This window comes from Pelodiscus sinensis, chromosome Z, assembly GCF_052426305.1.
Source record: "Pelodiscus sinensis isolate ZL-2025 chromosome Z, ASM5242630v1, whole genome shotgun sequence".
NCBI classification, from domain to species: Eukaryota; Metazoa; Chordata; order Testudines; family Trionychidae; genus Pelodiscus; species Pelodiscus sinensis.
The window spans coordinates 33,822,026-33,848,084 of record NC_143085.1 but is presented as its reverse complement, the minus strand read 5'-3'; the positions used below and the strand labels follow the sequence as shown (position 1 = coordinate 33,848,084).

Genomic DNA, 26,059 nt, shown 5'->3' with positions numbered 1-26,059 from the left:
GCCGCGGAGGGGCTCCGGCGGGGGGGGGGGGCAGCCCAGGCGCTCCTGGCGGCTTTGCTCCCGGTGCCTCTGGTCTGCTGGGGACCATCTCCAGCAGACCAGGGACACCGGGAGCAAAGGAGGCGGAGGGGCGCTGGGGTATAAGACGAAACCCTATCTTTTAATTAAAAAGATAGGGGGTCGTCTTATACACCCAGTCGCCCTATACGCCGGAAAATACGGTATTCAGGCTGTCAGATGAAGCTTGATTGTTCTTGAACTTTCATAGAAAGGGAACTTGAAAGGTTTGTAGATACACAGATTTCCAGGACAGAAGGAACCACTGTGATCACATAGTCTGACTTCCTGCATAAGACAGGCAAAAGGTTTCATCCTGTATTTTCTGCATCAGACCCACTTCTCACCATTGAGCTATTGCATACTCTTGTGAAAACCATCCATTATTGATGTACAGACATCAAGTGATGATGGAAAATCCACCACATCCCTTGGCAAGTTGTTCCAACAGTTAATTTACCAGTGCTGTTAAAAATATGTGCCTTGTTGAGTGCACAAGGTGGCATGTTTTGACTTAAATCCAAATCAGATTTAGTTCTGCGTTGGAGAGAATATTTGTGGACAGATTGTTCCCACCTTCTCCTCGGCTTTTTGTGTTGGCTGTTCTAGCACCTTATATAAGCTTCTCAGAGGTTTCCTCTTTCCACACTCTCTGTGCAGCATAATTATTGCTACTATGGTCAGTGAGTCACACTAAGCGCTCTGCCCTGCTAGCACACACAGCTGTTGCTGCTCCCAGCCAGGTATGCTAAAAGGAAAGCTCTCAAGTGTGGGTACGGAGAGGAGAGTCATCACAATATTCAGAGGCTCCATGGACCTGAAAAGCCTCTCGCATTTGTGCATAGTAATATGGGCACAGATTGGGCAATGGCCTGTGTAGCTACCTGATGACATCCCTGAGATATACACAAACCCGAGAAGGGCTTTGCAGGAAGTTTGTCCCTCAAGTCTCAGCAGAAGATGGACCAATGAACAATTGGGCTAGCCCTAGCAAAACCCAGCCTCATGTCTCTGCAGCAGATAGGGCTGCCTACAGGGTATCTAAAAAAACTACCATTAACTGTTCCAGTTAGCACTGTGGTCAGCACTCTCAGCACAGAGACCAGGGCATGGAGACTGAACCACCAGGCTGGTCTTTCCTGTTCACCATGAAAGCTGATTATTGGGCAGAGTAAAGGATGTTTCTACTGCTACTATGTGGGCAGTCCCTGTTCCGTAGGTAGGGGACTTCTGTGTCTAGGGCAAATAATCTGGCAGTTGTCACCAGCGCAGGGAAGCCAGCAGCCTTCACCAGCCCCTAGGTAAGGGGTGGGGCAGGACCCAGTTCCATGCTCCCAGAAGGGGCAGGGCTCCAGGTAGAAGGGGTGGGGCTGGGAGCAGCCATCCATCCATGCTGCTGTGCACCCCCCCCCCCCCTTAGAGCATGTAGTGTGGTGCTCCAGTGACCATGGGGCTTCAGCTGCTGCCTCTGCTGCTACTGTGGCAGCAGTGGTGGCCAGGAGTCCCAGTCCCTTTGACTTGCTAGGCCCTGGGGCAACTCTCCCCTTCCCTCCCTCATTGGTGGGCCTGGGCCATCATGAACCTCACTAAGCAATTGAGTTCCTTCCGAAGCCTAAGCACATATTCCAAAATGGACCCTGTGTCCTGTCAAGCCTCAGCCTTCATATCGGTCCTAGAGAGGGACCTAACCTGCTAAAATTTAACTCCGGAGTTGAGCACAAGATAGGATGTTGTTTTAGAAGATCTGCTCTAGTTCAAACAGGAATAAATGCTGGGTGAGCTCTCCAGCCTCTGTCATGCAGGTCAGACAAAGTGGTCAGAACGGTCCTTTCTGAACCTCTGAGCTCTCCCAGCCTGAGAGCTAGATAGTGACTTGCTTCATGTCCCGAGTGTGTGTGTGTGTGTGTGTGTGTGTGTGTGTGTGTGTGTGTGTGTGACAGCACAGCCCCCCCTTGCACACCTGCATGGACTAACCAGACCTTGCTTGCCAGACACAAGCTCAGCTACTGCTCACTGCCACAAATGGCTGACAGAACAAGGCTCCGACCCCTCAATATCCCAGCACAGAAGAGCTGGTGTGCAACAGTGTTGTGATTTGTTACTGGTCTAAATCCACAGCAAATCGCTGCTGCTTAAGAGCCAATGGGGAAGCTATTTCCCCTGAGATGGTGCCCCCAAAGCACCACCCTGGGCTCAGAGGCGTATCAGAAAAGGCAAAATCTATCCCTGAGTTTGGTGGTGGTCAGAGCACGGATTTTGTTCTGGGCACATCTTGGGTGTTGGTAGCATTGTGGAGAGAGAGATAGAGACAGAGACAGAGACAGAGAGAGAGAGAGAGAGAGAGAGAGAGAGAGAGAGAGAGAGAGAGCATTTCAGTGCACGTGGCAATAATGAAATCCAGGCACATACTAACACGTAAAAAGAGATACCCTTAAATAAACTCTGAATTAAGTGTAGCAGATGTTCAATCAAGCTAAATATTTTAACTCTTTCCAATGAAGTCAATTTCACAACAGCAATTTGTAAATTGCTATAATTAACAAGCATCCACAATATGTGTCTGTGCGTGGATGGGAAAGGTGCTTTCTCCAGAGCAGCGGGATGTACAGAATTAAAAGGCTGCGACTGATTTGTCCGGGGGCAGAGTGGGGGGAAAGTTCTCCTCCTATGTGGAATGCCCAGTCAGAGGGAAAGATCATCAAGTCAGATAAGGATTTATGGCCACGTGTCATGGCCAGATATTTTATACCATCTTCTTGAAGCAATACTCTGATAAAACTGATTTCTGCTAGGAAGCCAGTCCCCTTCCTGAGAGCAGTTCTGGCTTCAGAGGATAAAAGCCTAGAGGATTTTGCCTTTATTCCACCACACAGAGATTCAGGGCCATGTCAGAACTTGCCTGGGAAAGTAAGATTTCCCAGTGGGCTCTTACCAGCATTTCAATCCCACAAGCTGGTAAAGTACGGAAGTCAGGCTGGGCATGTGTAGAAGCACTGGATGGTACCTGTGTAGCAGGTGCTTTTGGTTTAATATGCTACTTGTTTTGGTTTAACCCCACAGGTTTAAAGCACTGTTGTAGGATATCCAAGGTTTCCTGTCTCAGCTAGTTCAGCATACAGGATGATGATAATGGGAGTGATAGTGGTAACTTATCCTCAGCCAGAACCTTGGGAGTTAATGTTCCAGATGGAAGAGTAAATGGCTTTCAAGGGTGTTTGAAAACCAGCTGCAAAAGCTGCATGTTCCAGCTGCAGCCTTGGGAATGTTATTTTTATCGTACGAATAGATAAAGAAAATAGGGACAATCAATCCCAGAATCCTCTCTGTCTGTCTGGACCAGCTCAGCCTACTAAGCTCTGTGCACACCAATTAGAACTGGGCAAAACATCTTTTCTTTCAATGTCTGCCTGAATTAAAGGCTGAATTCCCTGTCTCCGTATCTATTCCCCTGTGAGTATACTCTCTTGGTGAAATTTCTCTCTAGCACAAAGTCCTAGCACAGAGGTGGCAATAAAATGGCAGCAGTTCAGCAAGGTTAGCCCCAGGGCCAGCCCACAACATTTTGGCACCTGAGGCGGGGAGCTCAAATGACGCCCCCATGCTCCTTCGCTTGGGTCAAAACTTTGAAAGGTCTCAATTTCACCTTCTTCCTGTTCTACTCCTCTCATGGCACTCCACCATCTCTGTGCATCTAGAGCACAGAGAATACATATGCACCAGCAGCAGACACAATTTTCTACACTCTGGGTCCTAGTGGTGCCCTTCCCCCCTCCTCCCCCCCAAATCTAGCACCTGAGATGGCCGCTTCAGTTCACCCCATGGTAAGGCCAGCCTAGTTAGCCCTCCACTGCTATATTTACGTGCTCCTCCATAGGTATGGGCAATTGTAGCTCCCATTGGCTGCAGATTGCTGTTCCCAGCCAATGGGAGCTGCAGGAAATGGCACAGACTGGGACATCACTTCCTGCAGCTCCTATTGGCCAGGAATGGCGATCCACGACCAACGGGAGCAGTGATTGCCCTTACCTGCAGAGGTACACGTAAATATAGTAGCGGCAGTCCGAGGAACCAAATCCAGCCTGTGGGTTTGCCCACCTCTGATCTAGCACAAGGACTTTGATCTAGTGGTAAAAGTGGTGAAGTGGAAATCAAAACTCCTAGAGTGACCTACAAGAGTAGCAGATTTTCAGTTTGCTGGTGATTCTGAAAAGCTCAGGGAAAATAACTGAATGGGAAAATAAATAGTTTTGCAATTGTTGGTGAATCAAAAAGTTGAGGGGGGGGAGAGAGAGAGAGAGAGAGAGAGAGAGAGACAAACCATTCTGGAGTAAATGAAATCCTAAAATGAAATGTTTAATTGCTACATTAAATGTTATATTAAAATGTGTCAGAATGTTTTAAAGTAAAGGTGATGGAACTTTCAGAACAAAAAGTCATTTCAATCAAAAAATCAAAAACATTTCATTTTGAAAATGTTGAAACAAAACCATAAGACTATTTTTGAATGTTAGCAGGTTTTATCCTCAATCCAAATCAGCCAGCGAAACTGGCACAAATTCACAATGCATTCTGCTCTCCTCGAACCTCCATTACTTTACCGGAAAAAAAAGTTTTGTCTGAAAATGTCACAACTCTTTTTCTGGATTCTAGCCCTACCATTGGTCACAGGCTGGCCACCTGCTGTGAGCTGGTCTCCTGAATGGTCTATGCTGTAATTTAGACATTTGTAAAGGTGGTGAGTGGGGGTGATTATACCTCTGTTTGCCTGCCATACTGGACAAAAGTAGCGCACTAAATAAGGGCAAATATTATGATAATACATTAAGCTGCTGGCTGTGAGAATGATGCATACATTAATTCCCTTGCAAACCTGTAAGACACTCTACCCTCCTATACACAGATGTTACAACTGTCAGCTTTAGCACAGCTCTGAAAAACACATGCAAAAGGAGCACTGTGTATGTTAGCCTCAGTCTTTTCTGTATATAGATTGAATCTCTCTAGTCCAACACTCTCTGGCCCAGCAATATCTGTGGTCCAGCATATTAGCTAGCAGGAGTGCACTTATCTAGGAGGTGGCCAAGTTTCCTGCAGTCTCATAAAGTTTGTTTCTAGCCATCAGTCCTGGCTCTCAGGAATCTGTGCTGTTCTCTAACTCTAATTTATCCCTAGATGTCTGCTAAGAGCCCAGATAAGCACTGGAAGTGTTGGTAATGCTGCTAGACATTATTGGCCGCCCATAGTTCGGCAAATTCTCTGGTTTGACACCGATCAGGTCCCGAGGGTGCCAGACTAGAAAGGTTCAAATTGTGCCTCTGGCGACTAGAGGGCAGTGGCATGCACAATTCAGTCTGCTGTTGCTCCCTACAAGTTACTGTGCATTCTTGAAGAACATTTAGGCACCAAAAGACTTTTTAATCCGAACAAAACATCTCATTTGGAAAATGCTAACACAGAACATTGAGCCTTGTTTTGAAGGGTGGGTGTTTTCCTCTTCAACCCAAACCAGCGAGTGAAACTGCTATAAAAAGTATTGAGGTAACTTGCATACCTTTGCCTTTCCAGTGTGCGTGAGAAGCAAATCCAATGTGACCACCGTACTTCCGATTGAATTCAGCCATCAAGGCTTTGTATGGGTTCCGGATGAGTAATATGGCTGAATCGAAAGCCTCAATTTCTTTCTGGCCACTTTCATGGGTTTTGATGCAGATTGTCCTTCCACTTCTCCAGTGATCCCTTTCACCTTTGAACCCTTTCCAGAAAATAAACAGACACACAAGAAAAATAAAATAAAATAAAATAAAAGACCAAAGAAAAGAAAACAGCAAGCAGGGAGAAATCAGATTGCAAAATATATGTTGATGAAAGCAGCTAGCAATGTAAAATATATTTGCATCCTCTTTCCAGATGGAAATAATTTGTTTGCTTGGATTTTTATGCTAAAAATCATTTAAAATGCATGTTTTACTTAGCACAGTGCCTGGTTACCCAATGCAGTGATACGGCCGCTCTCTGAATGCAGCTCTGCCTCCACACTGCTGGGAAGCAACACAAAGCACTTTCCCAGGATCTGCAGCAAACGCCTCAGCTTTTAGTGACCGGTGTCAGAGAGTGGTGCCTCATGGTTACAGGAGGGATGTGGCATTAGGACTCCTGAGTTTTATTCCCAGCTGTTGTGGATAAATCACTTTGGGGCAGATTCTGCTTAAGTTACAATGGAAATCAAGAGTAACTCCACCGGCATGTCTGGAGCAGTGCAAATTGGATGACTGTTCTTCCTGTGCCTCTCCTGTGCATGAAATGGGCTGCTGCTGCCTGTACTTTGCTAGAGTAACACCCGAAGGTGCTGTGAGATTTAGTTGATCAATGCTTACAAAGCTCTTGGAGATCCCCATAATGGAGGTGGCTGAAGAAGTGCCCAGCATCTCTAATGACAGCAGCTGTGGAGATGCCACCTTGCACTAAAAGGCAGAGATTTTCCCCAGCTGCACCATTCTGGAGTGCCAGCCTCCATAGCTCGCTGGAGGGAGAGCAGGGGGTGGCCGTGGCTGTATTCTCAGGGCACCCTTCTAGGGAACATGCGGCTCATGTCTGGATGAGATGAAGCCAGTTCTTGGAGGTGTGCTAGGCAAAGCACCAGCTGAGGTGGGGACGTATCCCCCTAACTCGCCTTGCCTGAGGCTGAAGCACACACACCAGGACTGCAGAGACTCAGCGAGATTTGGCACCTCCCACAGTCACATTTGAAGAAGGAGCATTGAAATCTCCCCATTGAAAGAATTCCTAGGGCTCACTGGAAGCAGCACTTTGGGAGCCCCCCCTGCAATCAGCGGGGGCAGGCATGTCTGGGAAGGACAATGAGATGCGGGAAGCTCAGTGCCATGTGAAAGGTGTAGCTCTCTCAGCACATAGGCGACGGGCTCTTACTGTGCAGCACAAATGGATTTCATGTCCCCAACGGGGCTCCAAATCCAGACTCCCTGGTTCTTGTCTTGGCTCATTCATGGGCTTCCCTGGCTCCCGTGGCAAACAGTTTCCTCATGTGTAAATGAAGAATAACGATACTTGGCCAGGGCTTTGCATCTTGTGCACAGATATGCAGGAGACAGTTCCATGTGAGGGATTCCCCAGTGCCTCTGGCTTTGTGCTGGTGCAGTGAATTTCACCCTTGTCAGCAGAGCTGTCTGCAAACAGTCTGATTCCCCAAATTTCAGCTTTCCTTGAGGCCTCATTGGAAAACACGCCGGCATTCATGCGCCTTCATGGGCTATTTGCAGCTTTAACCAACCTCCCTGAGCTCTTGCCTGCCTCCGAGGATCGAGAGCACTTTTTCAAAGTATAATCTTCCTGGCCCTGGTGTTTACCCTCACCCCGTGGCTCCCACAGTGATAAATGATAGCCCGGCATTGGACATAGGCTGCCTGGGTTTCCATCAGCAGTTTGTGAGCCCAACCCTGGCTGAGGGACCAAAAGCCATGATACTGCCAATGGGAGGAAAGTCAGTTGAGTCACTCCACTTCCTGCTGGCCAGGTGTTCATCCCAGAATTGGTGCTCCTGGCAGTCTGGGTAGGGCAAGCTGGGTGCCAAGAGCAAGCTGTGGGGTTCCTGCGGAGCAGAAGTGATGGCCCAATATGTGGTTGCCAAAATTACTTTGCTGGGCAGCCTATGCCATCCCCCTGAGCAAAGATTACACAAGCAAAAACTATCAGTGAACTCATTTGGGGAAAATACAGGTCCCTCCTTTTCCCACTGCTCCAAACTCTACGTATTTTGCTGCTGAACGCACAAGACAGTGGCCTCCCTTTCTTAGTTTGCCAGCTGTAAATCCAACGGAACAGCCAACCCACTTGCACTCAACGTGCTGAATAGCCTCATCTCAATGACCCGCAGGCCTAGCTGCATGAAAAACACACACGCCATGTCTAAATAAACAGGAAAAAAAAAACATGTCAGCAGATGATTCAAGCCGGGGGAGACAGGAGATGTAAGTAGATGTATTACATCAATTATAGATGTGTAATTTGCTTTCCTCCATTATGCTGTACAGCATAGCTACATGGTAGCTAATCTACTAGTTGCTTGGATACCTTCTAGCCCAGGAAGATGAGTAGAAAGCCCAGAATAATCATGAAATGCTGTTTGATACTTAGCCAGTGGAACAAAATGTTTTGGATCATTAGCTAGGAGATTTTGTTGTGTGTGCTTTTTTTTAAAAAAAATCTCAGCAGGGTATAGATGTTTAAATAAATTGCTATAATGAACAAACATAATCAAGAGCCATTGTGCAAAAGAGAATGAGGGAATGGGTGCTGGTTGATATAAGCAAATGTTTTGAGTCCCTGTCTGGAAACTCTGTCACGTTGTATCTTGGAATGTATTGGAAACAGACTTCTCATGGACTTGAACTGAGCAAGGAGTAGTACAGTTAAGCCTAACAGGAAAACATGGTCTCTTCTAATGCTAGGTGTGACCAGCTCTAGGCAAGAGACTATACTTTTGGAATCACAAGTTCAAATCCCCAAGAAGTCATCATACCTGGTCATCTATTGGAGGAACATAATGTGAGTGCCCTGCAGTTTTGCAAGATGTGAGTCTTTCAGATATCACCAGCATATAGGGCATGAAAGAATCTTGGAGGTTTGGCCAACATTGCCAGCGGTGAGCCATTAGGGCCCAGAATAATTTAGTCATTGACTATTTTAATCACCAAAAAAAGTTCTTAAATATATATTTTTAAAGTATTCATCCAGCTCTAGTGGCAAACACAGCTTAATCAAATTTCAGGTATGTATTAAATGAGTAGCTGTGATAACCATTTGTACTGCTAGGCCAGCTCTGGTATGGGCAGCATTAGGAGAAGAGATTTTATCTGAGAATTTGTGAGAAAGAAAGAAAGAAAGAAAGAAAGAAATTGTTGGGATCTATAAATAAAGGTAATGTAAATAAATATAAAATGCGATAGTTGTTACTTGTCTTACCACCAGTCTGACTACTATTGAAAGACCATTTCTTTAGCACCAACATCTTTGGGTTTTCTAGTCTGTGTAGAGCAAAATTGTTCTTGGAGTAGCATATTCTATGGAGCAAAATAGCATCCTAAGCACAGTGTGGCCTAGTATTTATAGTGCATAGGAATGTGCCCTCAAAGCTGGGAGTTCTGCTGCCACTACTGCAAGGAGGAAACATAGGGTAGTGGTGGTCGGAGACTCTATTCTGATGGGGACAGCGGTGCCCATCTGTCATCCTGCAATGTCATCTAAGGAGGTATGCTGCCTACCAGAGGCCCGTATCCAATATGTTATGGAGGCATTGTCGAGGATTATCGGGCCCTCTGACTACTACCCCAAGCTACTTATCCATGTGGGCACTAATGATACTACAAGGTATAATCTTGAGCAGATCAAGAGTGACCACAGTGAAGGAGTTTGGAGCGCAGCTAGTATTCTCTTCAGTGCTTCCTGTCAAAAGCAGGGGCTCAGGCAGAGACAGATGCATCCTGCAGGTGAATGCCTGGCAATGAAGATGGTGTCTCCAGGAGGGATTTGGCTTCTTTGACCACATTATGCTGTTCCAAAAAGAAGGACTGCTAAGCAGGGATAGGGTTCACCTTCAGGGGAAGGGGAAGAGAGTATTTGGACACAGACTGGTTAACCTAGTGAAGAGGGCTTTAAACTAGGTTCAACGGGGGCAGGTGACCAAAGCTCACAGGGAAGTGAAAAACATGGAGAACTGGGAGATACGTCAGAAATGGGAAGGAGCATGGGCTATAACAGCAAAGATAAAGGAGGGAGAAGGCAGAACTGGGCGGCAAAATCAAATCAGTATCTTTGATGCCTATATACAAATGCAAGAAGTATGGGGAATAAGCAGGAAGAACCGAAGTGCTAGTTAATAAACACAGCAATAACATCGTTGGTATGACAGGGTATGTCTACACTACAATGTTAGTTCGAACTAACGGACGTTAGTTCGAACTAACATTCATAGCCGCTACACTAGCGCTCCGCTAGTTCGAATTTGAATCGAACTAGCGGAGCGCTTAGTTCGAACTAGGAAAACCTCATTTTAAGAGGATTAAGCCTAGTTCGAACTTACTAGTTCGAATTAAGGGGTGTGTAGCCACTTAATTCGAACTAGTGGGAGGCTAGCCCTCCCCAGGTTTCCCTGGTGGCCACTCTGGCCAACACCAGGGAAACTCTATTGCCCCCCTCCCGGCCCCGGACCCCTTAAAGGGGCATGGGCTGGCTACGGTGCCCGTGCCAGGTGCAAGCCTGCCAGCACCCAGACAGCAGACCCTGCACCTGGCACGGCACAGAGCCACCCACCCGATGTCCCCCAGCCCACCCCTTCTTCCCGGGACCAGGCTGGCGGCTCCCGGGAGCTTGCCCTGGACCGCAAGAGGCGGGCACCTTCCTGGGCTAGTGCGGACATTGTGGACCTCATCCACGATCTCCGCACTAGACACAGGAAAGTGGCCGTCTAGGGCAGGAGAGCTGCCAGCCTGGCCACCCAGGAGCAGGTGTGCATGAAAATCAAGGGGGTCCACTGAGACCCCCGATCCTGAGCCCTGAGCTTACAATGGCCGTCCTGGGTCAGACCAAAGGTCCATCTAGCCCAGTAGCCTGTCTGCCGACAGCGGCCAATCCTAGGGACCCTGGAGGGGATGGACCGAAGACAGTGACCAAGCCATTTGTCTCGTGCCATCCCTCTCCAGCCTTTCACAAACTTTGGGCAGGGACACCACTCCTACCCCCTGGCTAATACTACTCCATGGACCCAAGCTCCATGACTTGATCTCACTTCCCTTTAAACTCTGTTCTAGTTGTAGCCTTCACAGCCTCCTGCAGCAAGGAGTTCCGCAGGTTAACTATTTGCTTTGTCAAGAACAACAACTTTCTCTTACTAGTTTCAAGCCTGCTACCCATTCCTTTCCTTTGGTGTCCTCTAGTCCTTCTTTATGGGAACTCAGGAAGAACTTTTCTGAATGCACCCTCTCCACCCAACCCCTGCTTTTAGAGACCTCTATCCTGTCCCCGCTCCGTCTCCTCTTTTCTAAGCTGAACAGTCCCAGTCTCTGTAGCCTCTCTTCAAATGGGACCTGTTCCCAACCCCTGATCATGTTAGTTGCCCTCCCCTCTCCCAGCCTCTCTCTTCCCCTCTCCCACCTCCTTTTCCCAGTCTCCCCCAGTTTTGTTCAATAAAGACAGAGTCAATGTTGGAAGAAACGTTATCTTTATTTTGTACATCAATAAGAAGGGGGGCTAGGGAAGGGTAAGTGGAAGGAGGTGAGGGAGGAATGGGGTACGAGCCCCCGATGGGGAGGACTGGGCTGGCTCTGCGGGCTTCTCGGGGTGGAAGCTCTCCTGCAGCCCCCCGATTGCCCCCTCTCCCCAGATGGCAGCCTGCGGCAAGTGCAACCGGGCTGATGGCCGAGTGCTGTGATGTGCCCAGTGTGGGTACTCCAGGCAATCCAAGCCAGGACTGCTTTGCAAGCGGGGCACCCCTTAGAACTGTCTGTCCGGGGTGGGGGTCGGGTCCCTTTAAGCACAGCCCTCGGCTAGCCTGAGACAGCATCTCCACACTCTAAGTCCTCCTCTGATGTCCTGCCGGCACTGCTTCCAGCCATCCTTAAGCCCTGTTCAGGGTCCACTCAATGTGGACTTGCTAGTTTGAATTAGCAAAACGCTAATTCGAACTAGTTTTTAGTTCTAGACGCGTTAGTTCGAATTAGTGCTGTAGTGTAGACATTCCCACAGAGACTTGGTGGGATAATACACATGACTGGAATATTGGTATAGAAAGGTACAGTTTGCTAAGGAAGGGTAGGAAAGGAAAAAAGAGAGGAGGTTTTGCCTTATATATTAAAAAGGTATACACTTGTACAGAGGTGGTGATGGACATGGAAGAAAGACTTGTTGAGAGTCTCTGGATTAGGTTAAAAGATATAAAAAACAAGGGTGATGTCATGCTTGGGGTCTACTACAGGGCACCTACTCAGGCAGAAGAGGTGGATGAGACTGTTTTTAAACAGCTAACAAAATCATCTAAAGTGCAGGATTTGGTGGTGTTGGGGGACTTCAACTATCCAAACATACACTGGGAAACTAACACAGCAGGGCACAGATTATCCAATAAGTTCTTGGACTGCAACTGGAGACCATTTTTTATTTCAGAAGGTTGAGAAACCTACTGGATAGAAGCTGTTCTAAATTTGATTTTAACAAATAGGAGGAGACTGGTTGAAAATCTGAAAGTGGAAGGCAGCTTGGGTGAAAGTGATCATGAAATCACAGAGTTCATGATTCTAAGGAATGGCAGAATAGAGAACATCAAAACAGAGATAATGGAAGGTAGATTTTAGTAAACTCAGAGAGCTGGTAGGTAAGGTCCCATGGGAAGCAAGACTAAGAAGAATAACAACTGAAGTGAGTAGGCAGTTTTTTAAAGGGCCCCAAAGCAAACTATTCCACTGCATAGGAAAGATAAAAGTATGGCAGGAGACCATGTTGGATCAACTGGGAGATCTTACATGATCTAAAGATAAAAAGAAATGATATAAAAAGTGAAAACTAGGACAAATTACAAAGGATGAATATAAGCAAATAACACAGGTATGCAGGGGCAAGATTAGAAAGGCAAAGGCACAAAATGAGTTCAGTCTATCTAGAGGCATGAAGGGTAACAAGAAGACATTCTACAAGTATATTAAGAGGAAGAGGAAGACCAAGGACAGGGTAGGCCCATTGCTCAGTGAGGAGGGAAAAACAATAACAGGAAACTTGGAAATGGCAGAGGTGCTTAATTACTTCTTTGTTTTAGTTTTTGTCAAGAAGATGGATGGTGATAGGATGCCCAACACAATGAATGCTATTGGAAATGGGGTAGGTTTGGAAGTTAAAATAAAAGAATAAGATAAAAATCACTTAGGAAAGTTAGATGTCTGCAAGTCACCAGGGCCTGATGAAATGTACCGTAGAATACTCAAGGAGCTGATAGAGGAGGTATCTGAGCCTTTAGCTATCATCTTCTAAAAGTCATGGAAGATGGGAGAAATTCCAGAAGACTGGAAAAGAACAAATCTAGTGCCCATCTATAAAAAGGGAAATAAGAACAACCCAGGAAACTACAGACTAGTCAGTTTAACTTCTGTGCCAAGGAAGATAATGGAGCAAGTAATTAAGGAATTCATCTGCAAACATCTGGAAGAAAATAAGGTGATAGGTAACAACCAGCATGGATTTACAAAGAACAAATCATGGCAAAACAATCTGAAAACTTTCTTTGATAGGATAACGAGTCTTGTGGATAAGGGAGAAGCGGTGGACGTGGTTTATCTAGACTTTAGTAAGGCAATTGATATGGTCTTGCATAATATTCTTATCAAGAAACTACACAAATACAACTTAGATGGGGCTACTATAAGGTGGGTGCATAACTGGCTGGATAATCATTCTCAGAGAGTAGTTATTAATGATTCACGATCATGCTGGAAGGGCATAACAAGTGGGGTTCTGCAGGGGTCGGCTTGGAGACCAGTTCTATTCAATATCTTCATCAATGATTTAGATGATAGCATAAAGAATACGCTTATTAAGTCTGCAGATGATACCAAGCTGGGAGGGGTTGCAAGTGCTTTGGAGGACAGAGTCATAATTCAAAATGGAGAAATGTTCTGAGGTAAATAGGATGAAATTTAATAAGGACAAATGCCAAGTACTACACTTAGGAAGGAACAATCAGTTTCACACACAGAGAATGGGAAGCGACTGCCTAAGAAGGAGTATGGCAGATAGGGATCTAGGGATCAGAGTGGACCACAAGCTGAATATGAGTCAGCAGTGTGACACTGTTGCCAAAAAAGCAAACATGATTCTGGGATGCATTAACAGGAGCAGTGTTGTGAGCAGGTCATGAGAAGTCATTCTTCCACTCTACTCTGTGCTGATTAGGTCTTAATTGGAGAACACTTCTGGGCACCACATTTAATGAAAGATGTGGAGAAATTGAAGAAGGTCAAGAGAAGAGCAACAAATATGATGAAAGCGCTAGAAAACATGAGCTATGAGGGAAGGCTGGAGGAATTGGGCTTGTTTAGTCTAGAAAAGAGAAGACTGAGGGGGGACATGATAGTGGTTTTCAAGTATCTGAAAGGGTGTTTCAAGGAGGAGGAGAGGAAAAAATTGTTCTCCTTGGCCTCTGAGGATAGGACAAGAAGCAATGGGCTTATACTGCAGCAAGGGAGGTTTAGGTTGGACATTAGGAAAAACTTCCTAACTCCCAGGTTGGTTAAACACTGGTATAAATTGCCTAGGAAGGTTGTGGAATCTCCATCACTGGAGATATTTAAGAGCAGGTTAGACAGATACCTGTCAGGGATGATCTATACCAGGGCTGGGCAAAATATGGCTCTCAGGCCGGATCTGGCCCACCAAGCCACCGGATCCAGCCTGTGGAGGGAGCAGGGAGCTCCAGTCAGTCTTCCCTGCTTGTCCCACAGCCCTGTACACAGTGCAGAAATGCAGCTGCCAGGCTTCCTTTCTGTTTCAAAACTGGAGGAGAGGGGGGAAGTTTCAGAAGCTGCCCTGAGCACAATCCCATTGGCTGGTTTCTGGCCAGAAACCAGCCAATGGGAGCTGCTTGTTTGAATAACAGGAAGCCAAGAATCACGCCCCCGCTCCTTGGCTCAGTTATTCAATGAAGCACTTGGCCAGGCAAGCAGGCAGGTTGGTTGGCTAGGAACCTTTAAGCTCTGCAAGTCTTAGCTCTGAAGGCAGGCAGGCTGGTTTGGCTGCTGGCTGGTAAGTCTTCTGGCCACAGGCTGCCTCTGACACTCCAGCCCCTCCCTGCTCTAATCCTCTTCCCTCCCCCCTCCGTCAACATACCCAAAGTCTCTGTCCCCCTGTTGCATCCATACCCCCTCCCAGACATAGCACCCCAACCTCTTGCCCCAGATCACAATCCACTTCTACCCTAGGTCACATCCCAAAACCCTGCACCCCCGTCCGCTGCTCTAGGTCACAATCACCTCCTTCACCCAAACTCCCTCCCAAACTCCAGTCTCCCTCCTGCACCCCAGTCCCTTATTAATATCATGGAAGAGTGCAGCCCTTGATCACTTTCCAAAATCTTGGAGTGGCTCCCAGTCAAAAAGTATTGCCCATCCCTGATGTACATAGTACTTGGTCCTGCCATGAGGGCAGGGGACTGGACTCAATAACCTCTCAAAGTCCCTTCCAGTTCAAGTGTTCTATGATTCGATGACACTGCATGGAAAGTGCCATTTTAAAATGATATTCTCCATGCTGTCTGGGGTCATGGGAAGGAATACAGATGAAAATGGGGTCACACAGTCAAAAATTGGAAACTGCATGCAGTCAGGTCCTGAATCCTGCCTAGGGCTCCACAGTGCTGCTGCATTGGAAAAAATAATAATCATAATGTAAGTATTTTCTTCTGGAGCTTCATTAAACCTTAGCAATTACCAGACTAGATCAGGCCAGTGGCCCATTAAATACAGTGTCCTGTCAGCCACACTGGCTAACACAATTTGCTTTAGAGGCAGGTGCAAGAAATCCTGCAGAAGGAACCGACCAAATAACCTTTTCACAGAGAATTTTCTTCCTGACCCCAATGAGAGGTTGTCTTATGCCCTGAAGCATGAGTATTTATAATCCATCCAACTGTCTTCTTTTGTAGAAAATAACTTATTATTTCACTTTGGATACCATTGTTAGCCATATAAAATGGCTATGCCTTCAACGATTCTTATTAATGTCTTTGATTCAAGAGAATCTTATGGCAAAAAGTTCCACAACTAATTCCATAAGTGCATGAAAACTGTTCTTCCTTGTGTTGCCCTCTCTGTGTTCTACAGCTCATCCCATGAAATGTTGCTTCAGCTGTTTCAGACTTTCCCTGCACTGAGTTCAGCGGTTGCTCTTTATAACTCAAGCCAAATCATACTCTCATCTTTTACATCATCTGGGCAGTGTTTTTATTGTCCCTCCAGAGGCTTTAGAGGCTGAGTGAGGGGAAGAGCTGTTTCCCTGTAAAATATTAACTCAGTATATAATTTCTCCATGTCACACAGGAACAAAAGATGGATATCTACAAAATCATTCAGCCCAAAGGAAAAACATGCTTTGGGAGTCAATGAGCAGCAGTGAGCAGACCTTAACACATCTCCTCAGGAGCCACTAGTCTAATGTTTTTCCACTAAGCTATCCTGCGAGCCCTAAGCAACATTTGCTCTGAAACAGTCTTATCTGTAACTGAGAGACTGACCTCTCAGCACACGACGGATGGATTTACTGCATTTCAAAAGAAGATGCATTCTTATTTGGAGGAGTGAACCCTGTTGTAAAAGGGCCTGTTTTGTGCTAGGGATAGGAAGAACCCGGCCTGACAAAGAACAAAGTGATTTGAAGCCATACTCACATCTCAGTCTGAACCAAAACTTTTTGGTTTTTTTTGCAAAAGGGGAGGGGAGTAAATTATTTGTTTTCAAACTATTTGACCTTTTTGTGCTTTCCTAAGTTATGAGCAGGATGAAAAACAGAAATAAACTCAACAAGGCTGGTTAAATTATCCCCCTATTCAAAAGGAATGGAACGCTTGTCTTTGTTTGCAAAGCAGCCATGAGCCTGGTGACAGTCTTCAAGTCCCCACTTTATTATTGGCAATTTGTGTTTCTGCACCAGCCCCAGCCAGCAACATTTTTCATTATTTACAGTATTTGTATTTTGGTATTTCCAGGAAGCCCAAATCCAGGGTCCCATTATTATAAGTGCTATCTAAGCACACAGCCAGAGTGCTGAAGAGCCAGCGGTCTAAGCAGATGAGATCAAGAGAGCGATTTAAAGGGAGGAAATATGATTATCCCTGTTTTACAGAGGGGAACAGAGGTCCAGAGAATTTAAGGTCAAGATGCAGTGGAGAATTTTAGCACGTGTTGAACTGGAAGCATGTGCTAATGTTCTTCTCTGTTGTGCAGAGCACATGAAGGTTTCTCCAGCACTGGCAATTTTTAAATCAAGATCAGAGGTGAAAGTCAGGTGGTATACCCTGGTGCGCCATTCCAGCAAGAAGGAGCTGGCTGGCTGGGGCACTGGGCTGCCAGAGGAGGTGTGGCGGACTCTGAGCGGAGCTCCCGGGCCTCTCCTGCAGGCTGCTACATTAAGCACCTGGCAGCCAGGCAGGTGAAAGGGGCTGGCTGGGGGTGTGCCCCTGCACTGGTCTGGGGCTGCCCTAAGCTTGAACCCATCCCCACAGGCACCATTTAGTGAGGGCAAGGGGACTGAAACCTCCCCAGGCTCCAGATTCATCCAGGGATGCTGCTCTTCTTCCCCTTCCTGTCCCTGTCAGGGAGTAAGGGGAAAGTGCACAGTTTGCTGCATTCCTGTTGCTCCTGCTGGGGAAGGCAGGAGGCAGGTGAGCCGTGCACTTTGCTCTCATTTCCTGACAGTGATGGGAAGAGGAAGCGCAAACCGTGTCCTGGTATGAATTTCACGGGGGGGTGGTGGGGGGGTGGTCGTCAGCACCCCTGCCCTTCCCTCCTCCCACACCTCAACCCCCTGCCCTGAGATTCCTGCACTCCACCCCACACTTACATTTCTTACTGGTACTATCATGTCACACCTCCCTCCCACCTTCCTGCCCTGAGGTGTGACCTGACAGTACCAGTAAGAAATGTAAGTTACTTTCACCCCTGGATGAGCTGTTTTCCTAAAACCATGGCTGTAGGAATCATTGTGGGGCAGTTCTCTGGCCTGTGCGATCGAGGAGGTCAGACCCGAGTGGCCTCAGAATCGATGTAGCTATGAACAAAGCCCATGGCCAGCTTCAAGCAGCTGCTCAAGTGCCACTAAAAATGACACGCAGCCGTCACTTCTTAGAATCAGGCCCCATTAAACGGCCACTGGTCCTTTTGGCAATCCCTGCCCACAGTGGCTCCAGACAGAATGGGCTTAGGGGAGTTCCACAGGGCTGGATGCCCCGTGTCCTTTGAAAGGGGTTTGTGTGCAAAGAGAGATGAACTGGCTCGATTCTGCTTAATCTGGGTGGGCTGCGATTCTGCTAGCCACAGGGAGGTTTCATCAGGTGACCCCTCGGATTATCTGTTTTGGCTCTTCTCACTTGATGTCTGTGATAGTTTTCGTTAGCAATTTGGGCACCCCATTGCAAGGCTATCAGATCCATGAAAGCCAGCGCTTTCTGCTCCCTCTACTTGACTGTTAACGCAGGACGTCTCTGTTTTGTAGTCATGGCCAGCCAGCATGCAGCCTTGCTTTGCAGTATCATTAAGTTAACTCGCAGCAGTTTTCCTCTCTGCCCGAGAGATTATCTCAGATTGATTGATGTAACGGTGCTTTTTTTGTTATTGTTGTGCGTAGTTACTGAATTCTTCTTATGCTCTGTCAGAGGATGGAGATTGCTAACTGCACTGTCTTAGTCTCCCACGGGAGGTTTTTTTTTTAAAAATCCTTAATGAATCATGAGTTTAGAGGGAGATTTGATGATCTTGGGGTGACACATAAGAATCCAGTTTAGTACTAACATATTACAAAATGGATATGGTAATCAATGGGAGGATAGGAACAACAGGGTATAATACCCAGTTAAGGGGAGGGGATAGAGTCCATTATAAGACCCCAAATTTTTTTATAAGCAGCAGTTTGTACCCTGGCGTTTGGTTCAGACAATCTGCAGTAGGCTTGACAAATTCCGAGCTCTTCCAGCTGAGACGAGAAGTAGCAGTCCCCAGCATGGGCCATGAGTGAGATCCGCAACACAAACATGACCATTCTACATTGATTTTTTTCTATGCCACAATGAATGTACTGACTTGGGGCTCAGACCATGGCCAAGAGCCATGGGCAGTGTGAGGGTCTCAGAATCTGTCTCCCCAGGGAAAGTACCCTGCACTAGGTCCATATCGGGTGTAGCATGCATCACTCAGGGGGCGGGCACAGCAACAGTAGCTGGTCCAATGGGCTGGGGTGAGCCAAGACTCCAAACAGTCACCACCTCCCACTTCACCCTCCCCATTGGTCCCACAGAAGCTGTTCTTCCTGCTCCCCAGGTAGCTGGTGGAAGGGAGTTACCCTCCTACTGACTTTTGGTCTGGGGCAGATATAGGGCAGGGTGAGCGGGGCAGCCACCCCGGGCCCCGCGCTTCAAGAAGCCCTGCGCATGTGCCATGGCAAAGGGGGGCCCCGTGAAATTGTGCTGCCCTGGGCCCCACAAAATGATCATCTGCCCCTGCTTGTGGTGCCATGCAAAGCAGCCCACAATCCAGCCCTCAGGAAGGTGTGTGTGAATACACAGGGGTGAATTCAGAGTCTCCTCATTCAGAGCTAAACGGCACCAGGTCCCACAAGGGCTCTATGAAATGGCCTGGCCCAGCCCTCAGACCTTTCCAGAGCAGGGGAGCGCTGCTGAAAGGACGCATGATGTGCTTTCTGTTGGGGCTGGGCACAGAGGTGTCGTAATGTATTTTTTTAAAATCTAATGTTAGCAGATTGTCATCTTGGCAGGCATTTCTCAGCGGGGGCGATAGATGGACCGTGCCAACAGAACGATGTAACGGGAACACAAGGGAGATACCACTGCCAGTTTGGGGCAAGACGTGGCCCAAAACCTGAAGTCTTTCCTCGGGCAAAATTCCTACTGGAGCCAAAGGAAGATTGGCCTGAATAAGGCCAGACGGCTTTGTGGCCATTCACAAGGCACTACGCGAATCCCTAGAGATAAATCCACCATACCATGGCGATGGTTTGAAATACTCAAGCCTGCCTGTCTGTGCAGAGAGGACAAGGAGAGGAGAGAGAAGGAAAAATCATCTGTTTATGCTGGGATGTGAGCAGGCAGCTACATTTCTCCCGGGCCTTCCATTAACTGCGGTTTTCAGGTCCCTGTTACTTTATGTTTTACAGCCGTTGCGTCTTCACTGACCACACAAGTCTGCAGCAGGGATGGCTGTCTGGAGCCCAGCTCTGCCTGCTTTGAAAGGAAGTACCCTGCTCTCAGCCTTTCCAGACTACTGTACCCCTTTCAGGAGGCTGGTTGGTCTTGTGTTCCCATGCCCACCAACAGGGAGTGGGGGAAATGGGGCAGTTGCCCTGGGACCCAGTGAGTCAAAAGGGCACAGGATTCCCGACACCGTCACTGCTACGGTGGCAGCAATCAGAGCCCTGGGCCCTTAAATCACTGCCAAAGCGCTGTGGCCTTGCACTCTGTGTGGCTGTGAGGGCTGAGGGGGAGGGCTGGCGTGGCATGCTCTGGGGTGTCTGGGCCCTGTCCCTTCTAGGAGCACAGAGCCAGCCTCTTTCCCCAACCTTGCCCAGGGCCCTGCGGAGGCTATCGCTCCCCTGTGCATGCCCCAAGTCCCACCTCACTTGAAAACGAAATTTGTTTACGAAATCAGACATAAAAATATCCAAGTGGCACCATGCGCTGTGACTGAAAGACGGCGTCCTTTCTCCTTTCCACCATAGACTCACACAATGCGTCAGCTGGAAACATTGTACTTCCATTACAGAACAGAGCAGGGGTCCTTCACCTTTTTCTTTCTGAGCCCTCCCCAACATGCTCTGAGAACTGGAGGCACACCTGGGCCACTTCAGCTGAGTTTGTGCATATGAATGTCAGGGCCAACTTAGGGGTAGGAAGCCAGGCACTGGCTCAGCCCTGTGCCACGGGGGGCTCCCATGAAGTTATGTTGCTCAGGTCTGAGCTGCAGCCCCAGGCAGTGGAGCTTTGGCTTTGAGCCCTGGGTCCCAGCATATCTAATGCCAGTCCTGATTGGCAGACCCCTGATATCTGCTTGCAGCCTGTCAGAGAACCTTGGACTCCCGGGCTGAGAATCCTTGGGATATAGCATGTAGAATAGTATTCCCATGCCATTGTCTATCTGAAATGTTATCTTGTACTGACTTTGCAAGTGTGTTTTTGTTGTTTTGATTTTTTAATTTGGCCTGTTTCCACGCAAATATCTAGATGAGGTGCTATATCCCCTGGAAGATCTCTGCATACCCCCAGAGGTATGTATACCTCTGAATGAGAACCACTGCTATAGACTATCCCCAGCATACATCAGTTTTGGGAAGAAGGGGTAAATCAGGAATAAATGCATTCACTTCAATGGAATTCTAGCTACTGGACTGTCAATAAGTTTTCATAAGAATTTGTTTACTACTAAAGCATATTTCCTTTCCTTATAACAATAGTGTATTTTTAAATTGAAATCTCCTCCCTTATCTTTCTTCCGAAACCCTTAAAGTTATCCAGATTCTGTTGTTAGGACATTTTAAGTTCTAGTGATAGCAAAGCTGCCAGTGATGCCTGTGACCTTGCATTTTATTTATTTTCAATTAGCGTTAAATTGTTAAAGCTAAGAATGCAATAAATCAGATTTAGCTTTCAGGTTTGAGCCTTTAAGGCGGTTACAGACAACTTATGGCTGTGTCTACACCCAGAAGGTTTAGTGGCAAAAGTGCTATCAATGTGCAAAAGTCACTAAAAGTGAAATCCAGTCAAACTGGTTTTTCTGCTTTCCATTGTCCACATTTCATGGCCACATTGCTAGCTCCCAGTTGACAGCTAGAGCAAAGCATTGTGGGTAAGCAGTGCAGACAGAGCTGATCCCTGCACTTCTTGGGATTCCCTCATAGTTCTGTGAGCTCTCTGTGCTGAGGAGTGTCAAAGCAGCCCAGAAGACTCTCCAGCCCTCCCCACTGTGTTTCTAGCAGGGCAGAAAAGAAACATTCCAAGAATTTGCTCTTTGTTTGTATCCCAAATGGAGCAGCTCACTCTGCTGTCAGATACTTCTCGGAGCTTTGAAAGGGGAGGGTGCATGACTGCAGGGCAGCAGAGATCACAAAATACTGAGCAAAGCCTCAGGGCAGGCATTGCAGGATACTAGCGGAAGCCAGTTCTCTTGATAAAACAAACCACAGAGTTCACACTCGCTCTTTGTCAACAATAAAGGGAAGGGAAAGACAAAAGTGTCTCACAGGGTGAAAGGTTTTTATTGTCGAAACTGGGGGGGGTTTCTGGACAAAAGTCACATTGCAGTGTGAACGCCCTCACTGTTTTGTTGAAAAAAGGCAGGCTTTGGTGAAAAAACATGCCAGTGTAGACAAAACCTACGTTAGCAGAGGAGCTTGGGTGATGCTTTGAATGATAGAACCAAATTTTATTGAGAGGAAAATTATTAGTAAGCAAATAAGCATACAATTTCTACTTATACTATAGATGCCCTGCTAAACCAGTTATAACCAAAACATAACCACAACATCATAAAATTATAGAATCATAGGGTCGGAAGAGTCCTTAGAAGGTCATTGAGTTCAACCCCGTTGAGTGCTTTGGGCCAGACCAACACCTACTAAATCATCCCAGCCGGGACTTAAAAACCTCTAGGGATGGAGATTCTACCCCCTCCCTAAGGAACCCATCCCAGTGCTTCCTCACCCTCCTAGGAAAATAGCTTTTCCTAATATCCAACCTAGACCTCCCCCCACTGCAACTTGAGCCCATTGCTCCTAACAGCTTATTTAACCTAACAGCTTATAGGCCACATTCCCCCTCTTACCTTTGTTGTATAGAGAGCCATCAAAGTAATAGCTCCCAGTGTAGAAACCTGTTGCTAGCTCGATGAGATGACGTGCCCAAGTGTTGCCCGCCCCAGGAAAGCTTGCCAGAGCGATAATTTGTTTCGACCGGGTTGGTAAAAACCGTCTATCCATACAACGATTGTCTAGAAAGAGAATAAATGGAAGATATGTCAAGGTGCTGTACATAAGTGTCCAACACTAAAATAGGCAGGAGAAAGGTTTTCAGTTCTCAGGAGAGATGCAGGAAATGCTCATTTAGTGAACCATGTTCATAATGGCCACGGGGAGATTCTCTTTTTCTGCACCAGGAGCTGAAAGAGCCTAAGGCTCGGTGTATTGACTAACGCACCAGGTACCATGCCATCTCATCTCCTTTGTGTTGTCTCAAGGGTTATTAATGAAGTCTGGAGCCATGAGCAGCAGTCAAGAAATGGTTCTGTTACTTCGATGCTGCCTCCGCAGCCTCGTGTTTGTGTGTGATGTGTCCCAAGCTAAGCACTTTTCCGTCAGTTCCTGTGTCCACTGGGGCCTTTTCAGTGACATAGCGACTGGCTTGGCAGTTTCTGGTATATGAACCACATAGTTCCAGCAGTGAGAACAAGAAGAGAAAGCCAGGGGAAATCAGATGTACTGGCTATTATATAAAAAAGTGACTATGTTACCCATTCACTGCGGTTTTTGGGTCCCTGTTCCTTGACATTTTACAGACATTGTTCCTTCATGGACAATAGAAATCTGCAGCTGTGATGGCTGGCAGGATCCCAGCTATGCCTCCTTAGAAATGAGGACGTTTTAGACCATCCCTGACATTAATTGGGATGGGGAAGTGGGTTGGGATCTATGCATAGAAGGTGAGGGGAAGTTGTACAGGGATTGGAGGTTTGTTCTATTCATAGAGCGGGAGGGGAATTCGTGCAGGGATTGGGGTGATCCTGCTGGGGCCTTCCCTTGGATAGATTTCACTGTACAAACATGTAAGGAAATGATCATTTCCCAAAAGATCCCCAGCAGAGTTCAAAGTCCTGTGCCAAAGCCAGAACAGCCAATAGGAAGATACACAGATAGACCTGCCCCCCAAAAGGCAGTCAGTCAGGGCACACATATTGTGTGGCACAAGAATCTCTATAGCCAAGCCAGGCAAATTTTGACACTCCTGTTTGGCACAGATTTTTCTTCTGGTACCCAGTTCCGCAATCACATAGCGACCCCTTCTGAAGGCAGATGGACTGCAGCAAAGGACACCACATGTGCTAATAACAGTGCATCTGTTCTAGAATCAGAACTGGAAGGAACCTCGAGAGGTAAGTTCAGTCCCCTACACTCATGGCAGGACCAAACACCATCTAGACCACCCCTGACAGGTGTTTGTCTAACCTGCTCTGTAAAATCTCCAAGCATGGAGATTCCACAACCTCCCCAGGCAATTTATTCCAGTGTTTAACCACCCTGACAGTCAGGAAGTTTTTTCCTAATGTCCAACCTAAACCTCCCTTGCTGCCATTTAAGCCCATTGCTTCTTGTCCTATCCTCAGACTTACCTGCCTCCCAGAGAGCTCTGAAGTTTAATGGACAATTAATGTTTGCAGAGTGTAGTGAGTTCCTTGGATAGCTCCATGCTAAATGTTAATGGGAGACCTTCTACCCTTTTTATTTTCCAGCAAAAGCTAAAACTGCTTGAGAAAGTCCCTGCAGGAGCTTTTGTACAGAACAAAAGTAACCATGGTACAGAAAAAAAGAAAAAAAATGTTGGGTTACAGATGCCCTTCAAGCTTTTGCTTACTTTGGGCCCTAATGAAAACTATTAAAGAAGAATATCCTTGAATACACATCAGAGATTTCATTTTTATTTACTTAACTTTGTTGGAACAACCTTGGTGGAGCTGACCTTGAATGGGAGCTGGGGGAAGTCACTTGTAATGGAAAGCCCTTGAGTTTTCTGTTTAGGATTCTATCCTCTAATTTCCTGGACTGGATTTTCCTTTTCTCCTTTCTTGACCCACAGTCTGTTATCCTGCATTGTAACTGGATAAATCTACTCTTAGCATGGCCTCTGAGAACTCCTGAGAGTGCTCAGAAAACAAAGGCAAATCTCTCACTCGCTCACCAGAAGACAAGCGTATTCTTGCATTTCTCCGCTGAGCAATTTCATGTGTGTATCTACTTTGTGTTGCAACCAATAGTATGAGGGCAAGGTCACAAAATCAAAATGGTCTATGGAGGTTTGAGGATATTTCCTTCTATTTCAGTAACCTCCCCACCGCAACATTTTGCAAGCAATGATGTCTTCAAACATGATACCTCTGGGCTTTCCTCCTTCATTTGGGCCAAGTTTTCACAGGATAATAATGTTTTGTACTCATACAGGAATTTAAAAGTGCTTGGCAAGCATGGATCGATTAATAATACCTCATTGCCCCACGGGGAGGAATATTAGTGGAATTTTATGGTTGGGAAAACTGAGGCACAAAGCAATTAAGTGACACCAATGGCCCATCAACAGCAGTGCCAGGAGCTGTACCCAGATGTGCTAATGCTCAGTCTTTGCTATTGTCACCAGACTAAGAACAAGAAAAAAGCAGATAGTTCTAGAAATCTAAAATTATTTTTGGTAAGCAAGGGAAGAACTGAAAAGCATTGCCAAATGCTGGGCCTGGAAGCATTCAGAGGGACCGATATGCAATGATCCCATATTATGAAAATCAGAACTGCCCAAACAAGAAAAAAATGCTGCAGGGAAAAGGAAACGAACAGCCTAGTTGGGACAGTGGGTGTTTCTTTGGAAAGGAGACCGGATTTGTTATATTTTGCTTTCAGGCAGTCTTGCTTGCTTCCCCCGAGGTCGCGTTGGACAGCAGGTGCATTGGGATGTCGGGAGAAGACCAGATTGGTTATTCTAGCCTGTCACTTATCCACGGTGACAAGGGGAGGGGGGAGAAAGAAAGAAGTCTGTGAAAGGCAGATGGCAAACTGTTATTTCCTGTGTCTGATCTAAGCAGTAATTAAAGTCGCATGTTCAAAGGAGGATTTATATCCTGGGAAATTGAAATAAATGGTCATTTTTAATGAACTCCAAATGGAAATTTGGAAACTCGTGTTATTTTATCTAGGGGGACAGACTGCTCAGAGCTTCATGTATTCTAAGGCAAGTTTGGACACGAATGGAAAAGTTGAAATCTGCAGCAGAGGCATGTGTCCATCTGATCAGTTAGTGTGTCTTTCCTCCTCACACCGCTTACTCCCATGCCGGAGAAAGAAGGAAAGGAAAAGCTCCACAGGAAACACAGCTGGGGCAGGGGCACCTGCTCACAGTGCAATATTCAGAGTCACTGTACTCTGTGTCTGTGGATTAGGACCACTAAACAACAGAAATGGAGAATTCCTGCAG

The 26,059-nt window shown here is 46.7% G+C and overlaps 1 protein-coding gene across 3 annotated transcripts in view; it reads right to left on the bottom strand.

Annotated features, from left to right (window-relative positions):
• The window catches only part of WSCD2 (WSC domain sialate O sulfotransferase 2), a 221,757-nt gene that overhangs the window by 29,283 nt on the left and 166,415 nt on the right, over window positions 1-26,059 (bottom strand). For all 3 annotated transcript variants that reach the window (XM_075898761.2, XM_014572916.4, XM_089775177.1), the window contains 2 exons: window positions 22,653-22,817; window positions 5,609-5,809 (listed from right to left, as the gene is read on the bottom strand). In XM_075898761.2, coding sequence (XP_075754876.2) covers window positions 5,609-5,809; window positions 22,653-22,817 — 366 coding nt within the window. The remainder of the gene's footprint in view (window positions 1-5,608; window positions 5,810-22,652; window positions 22,818-26,059) is intronic.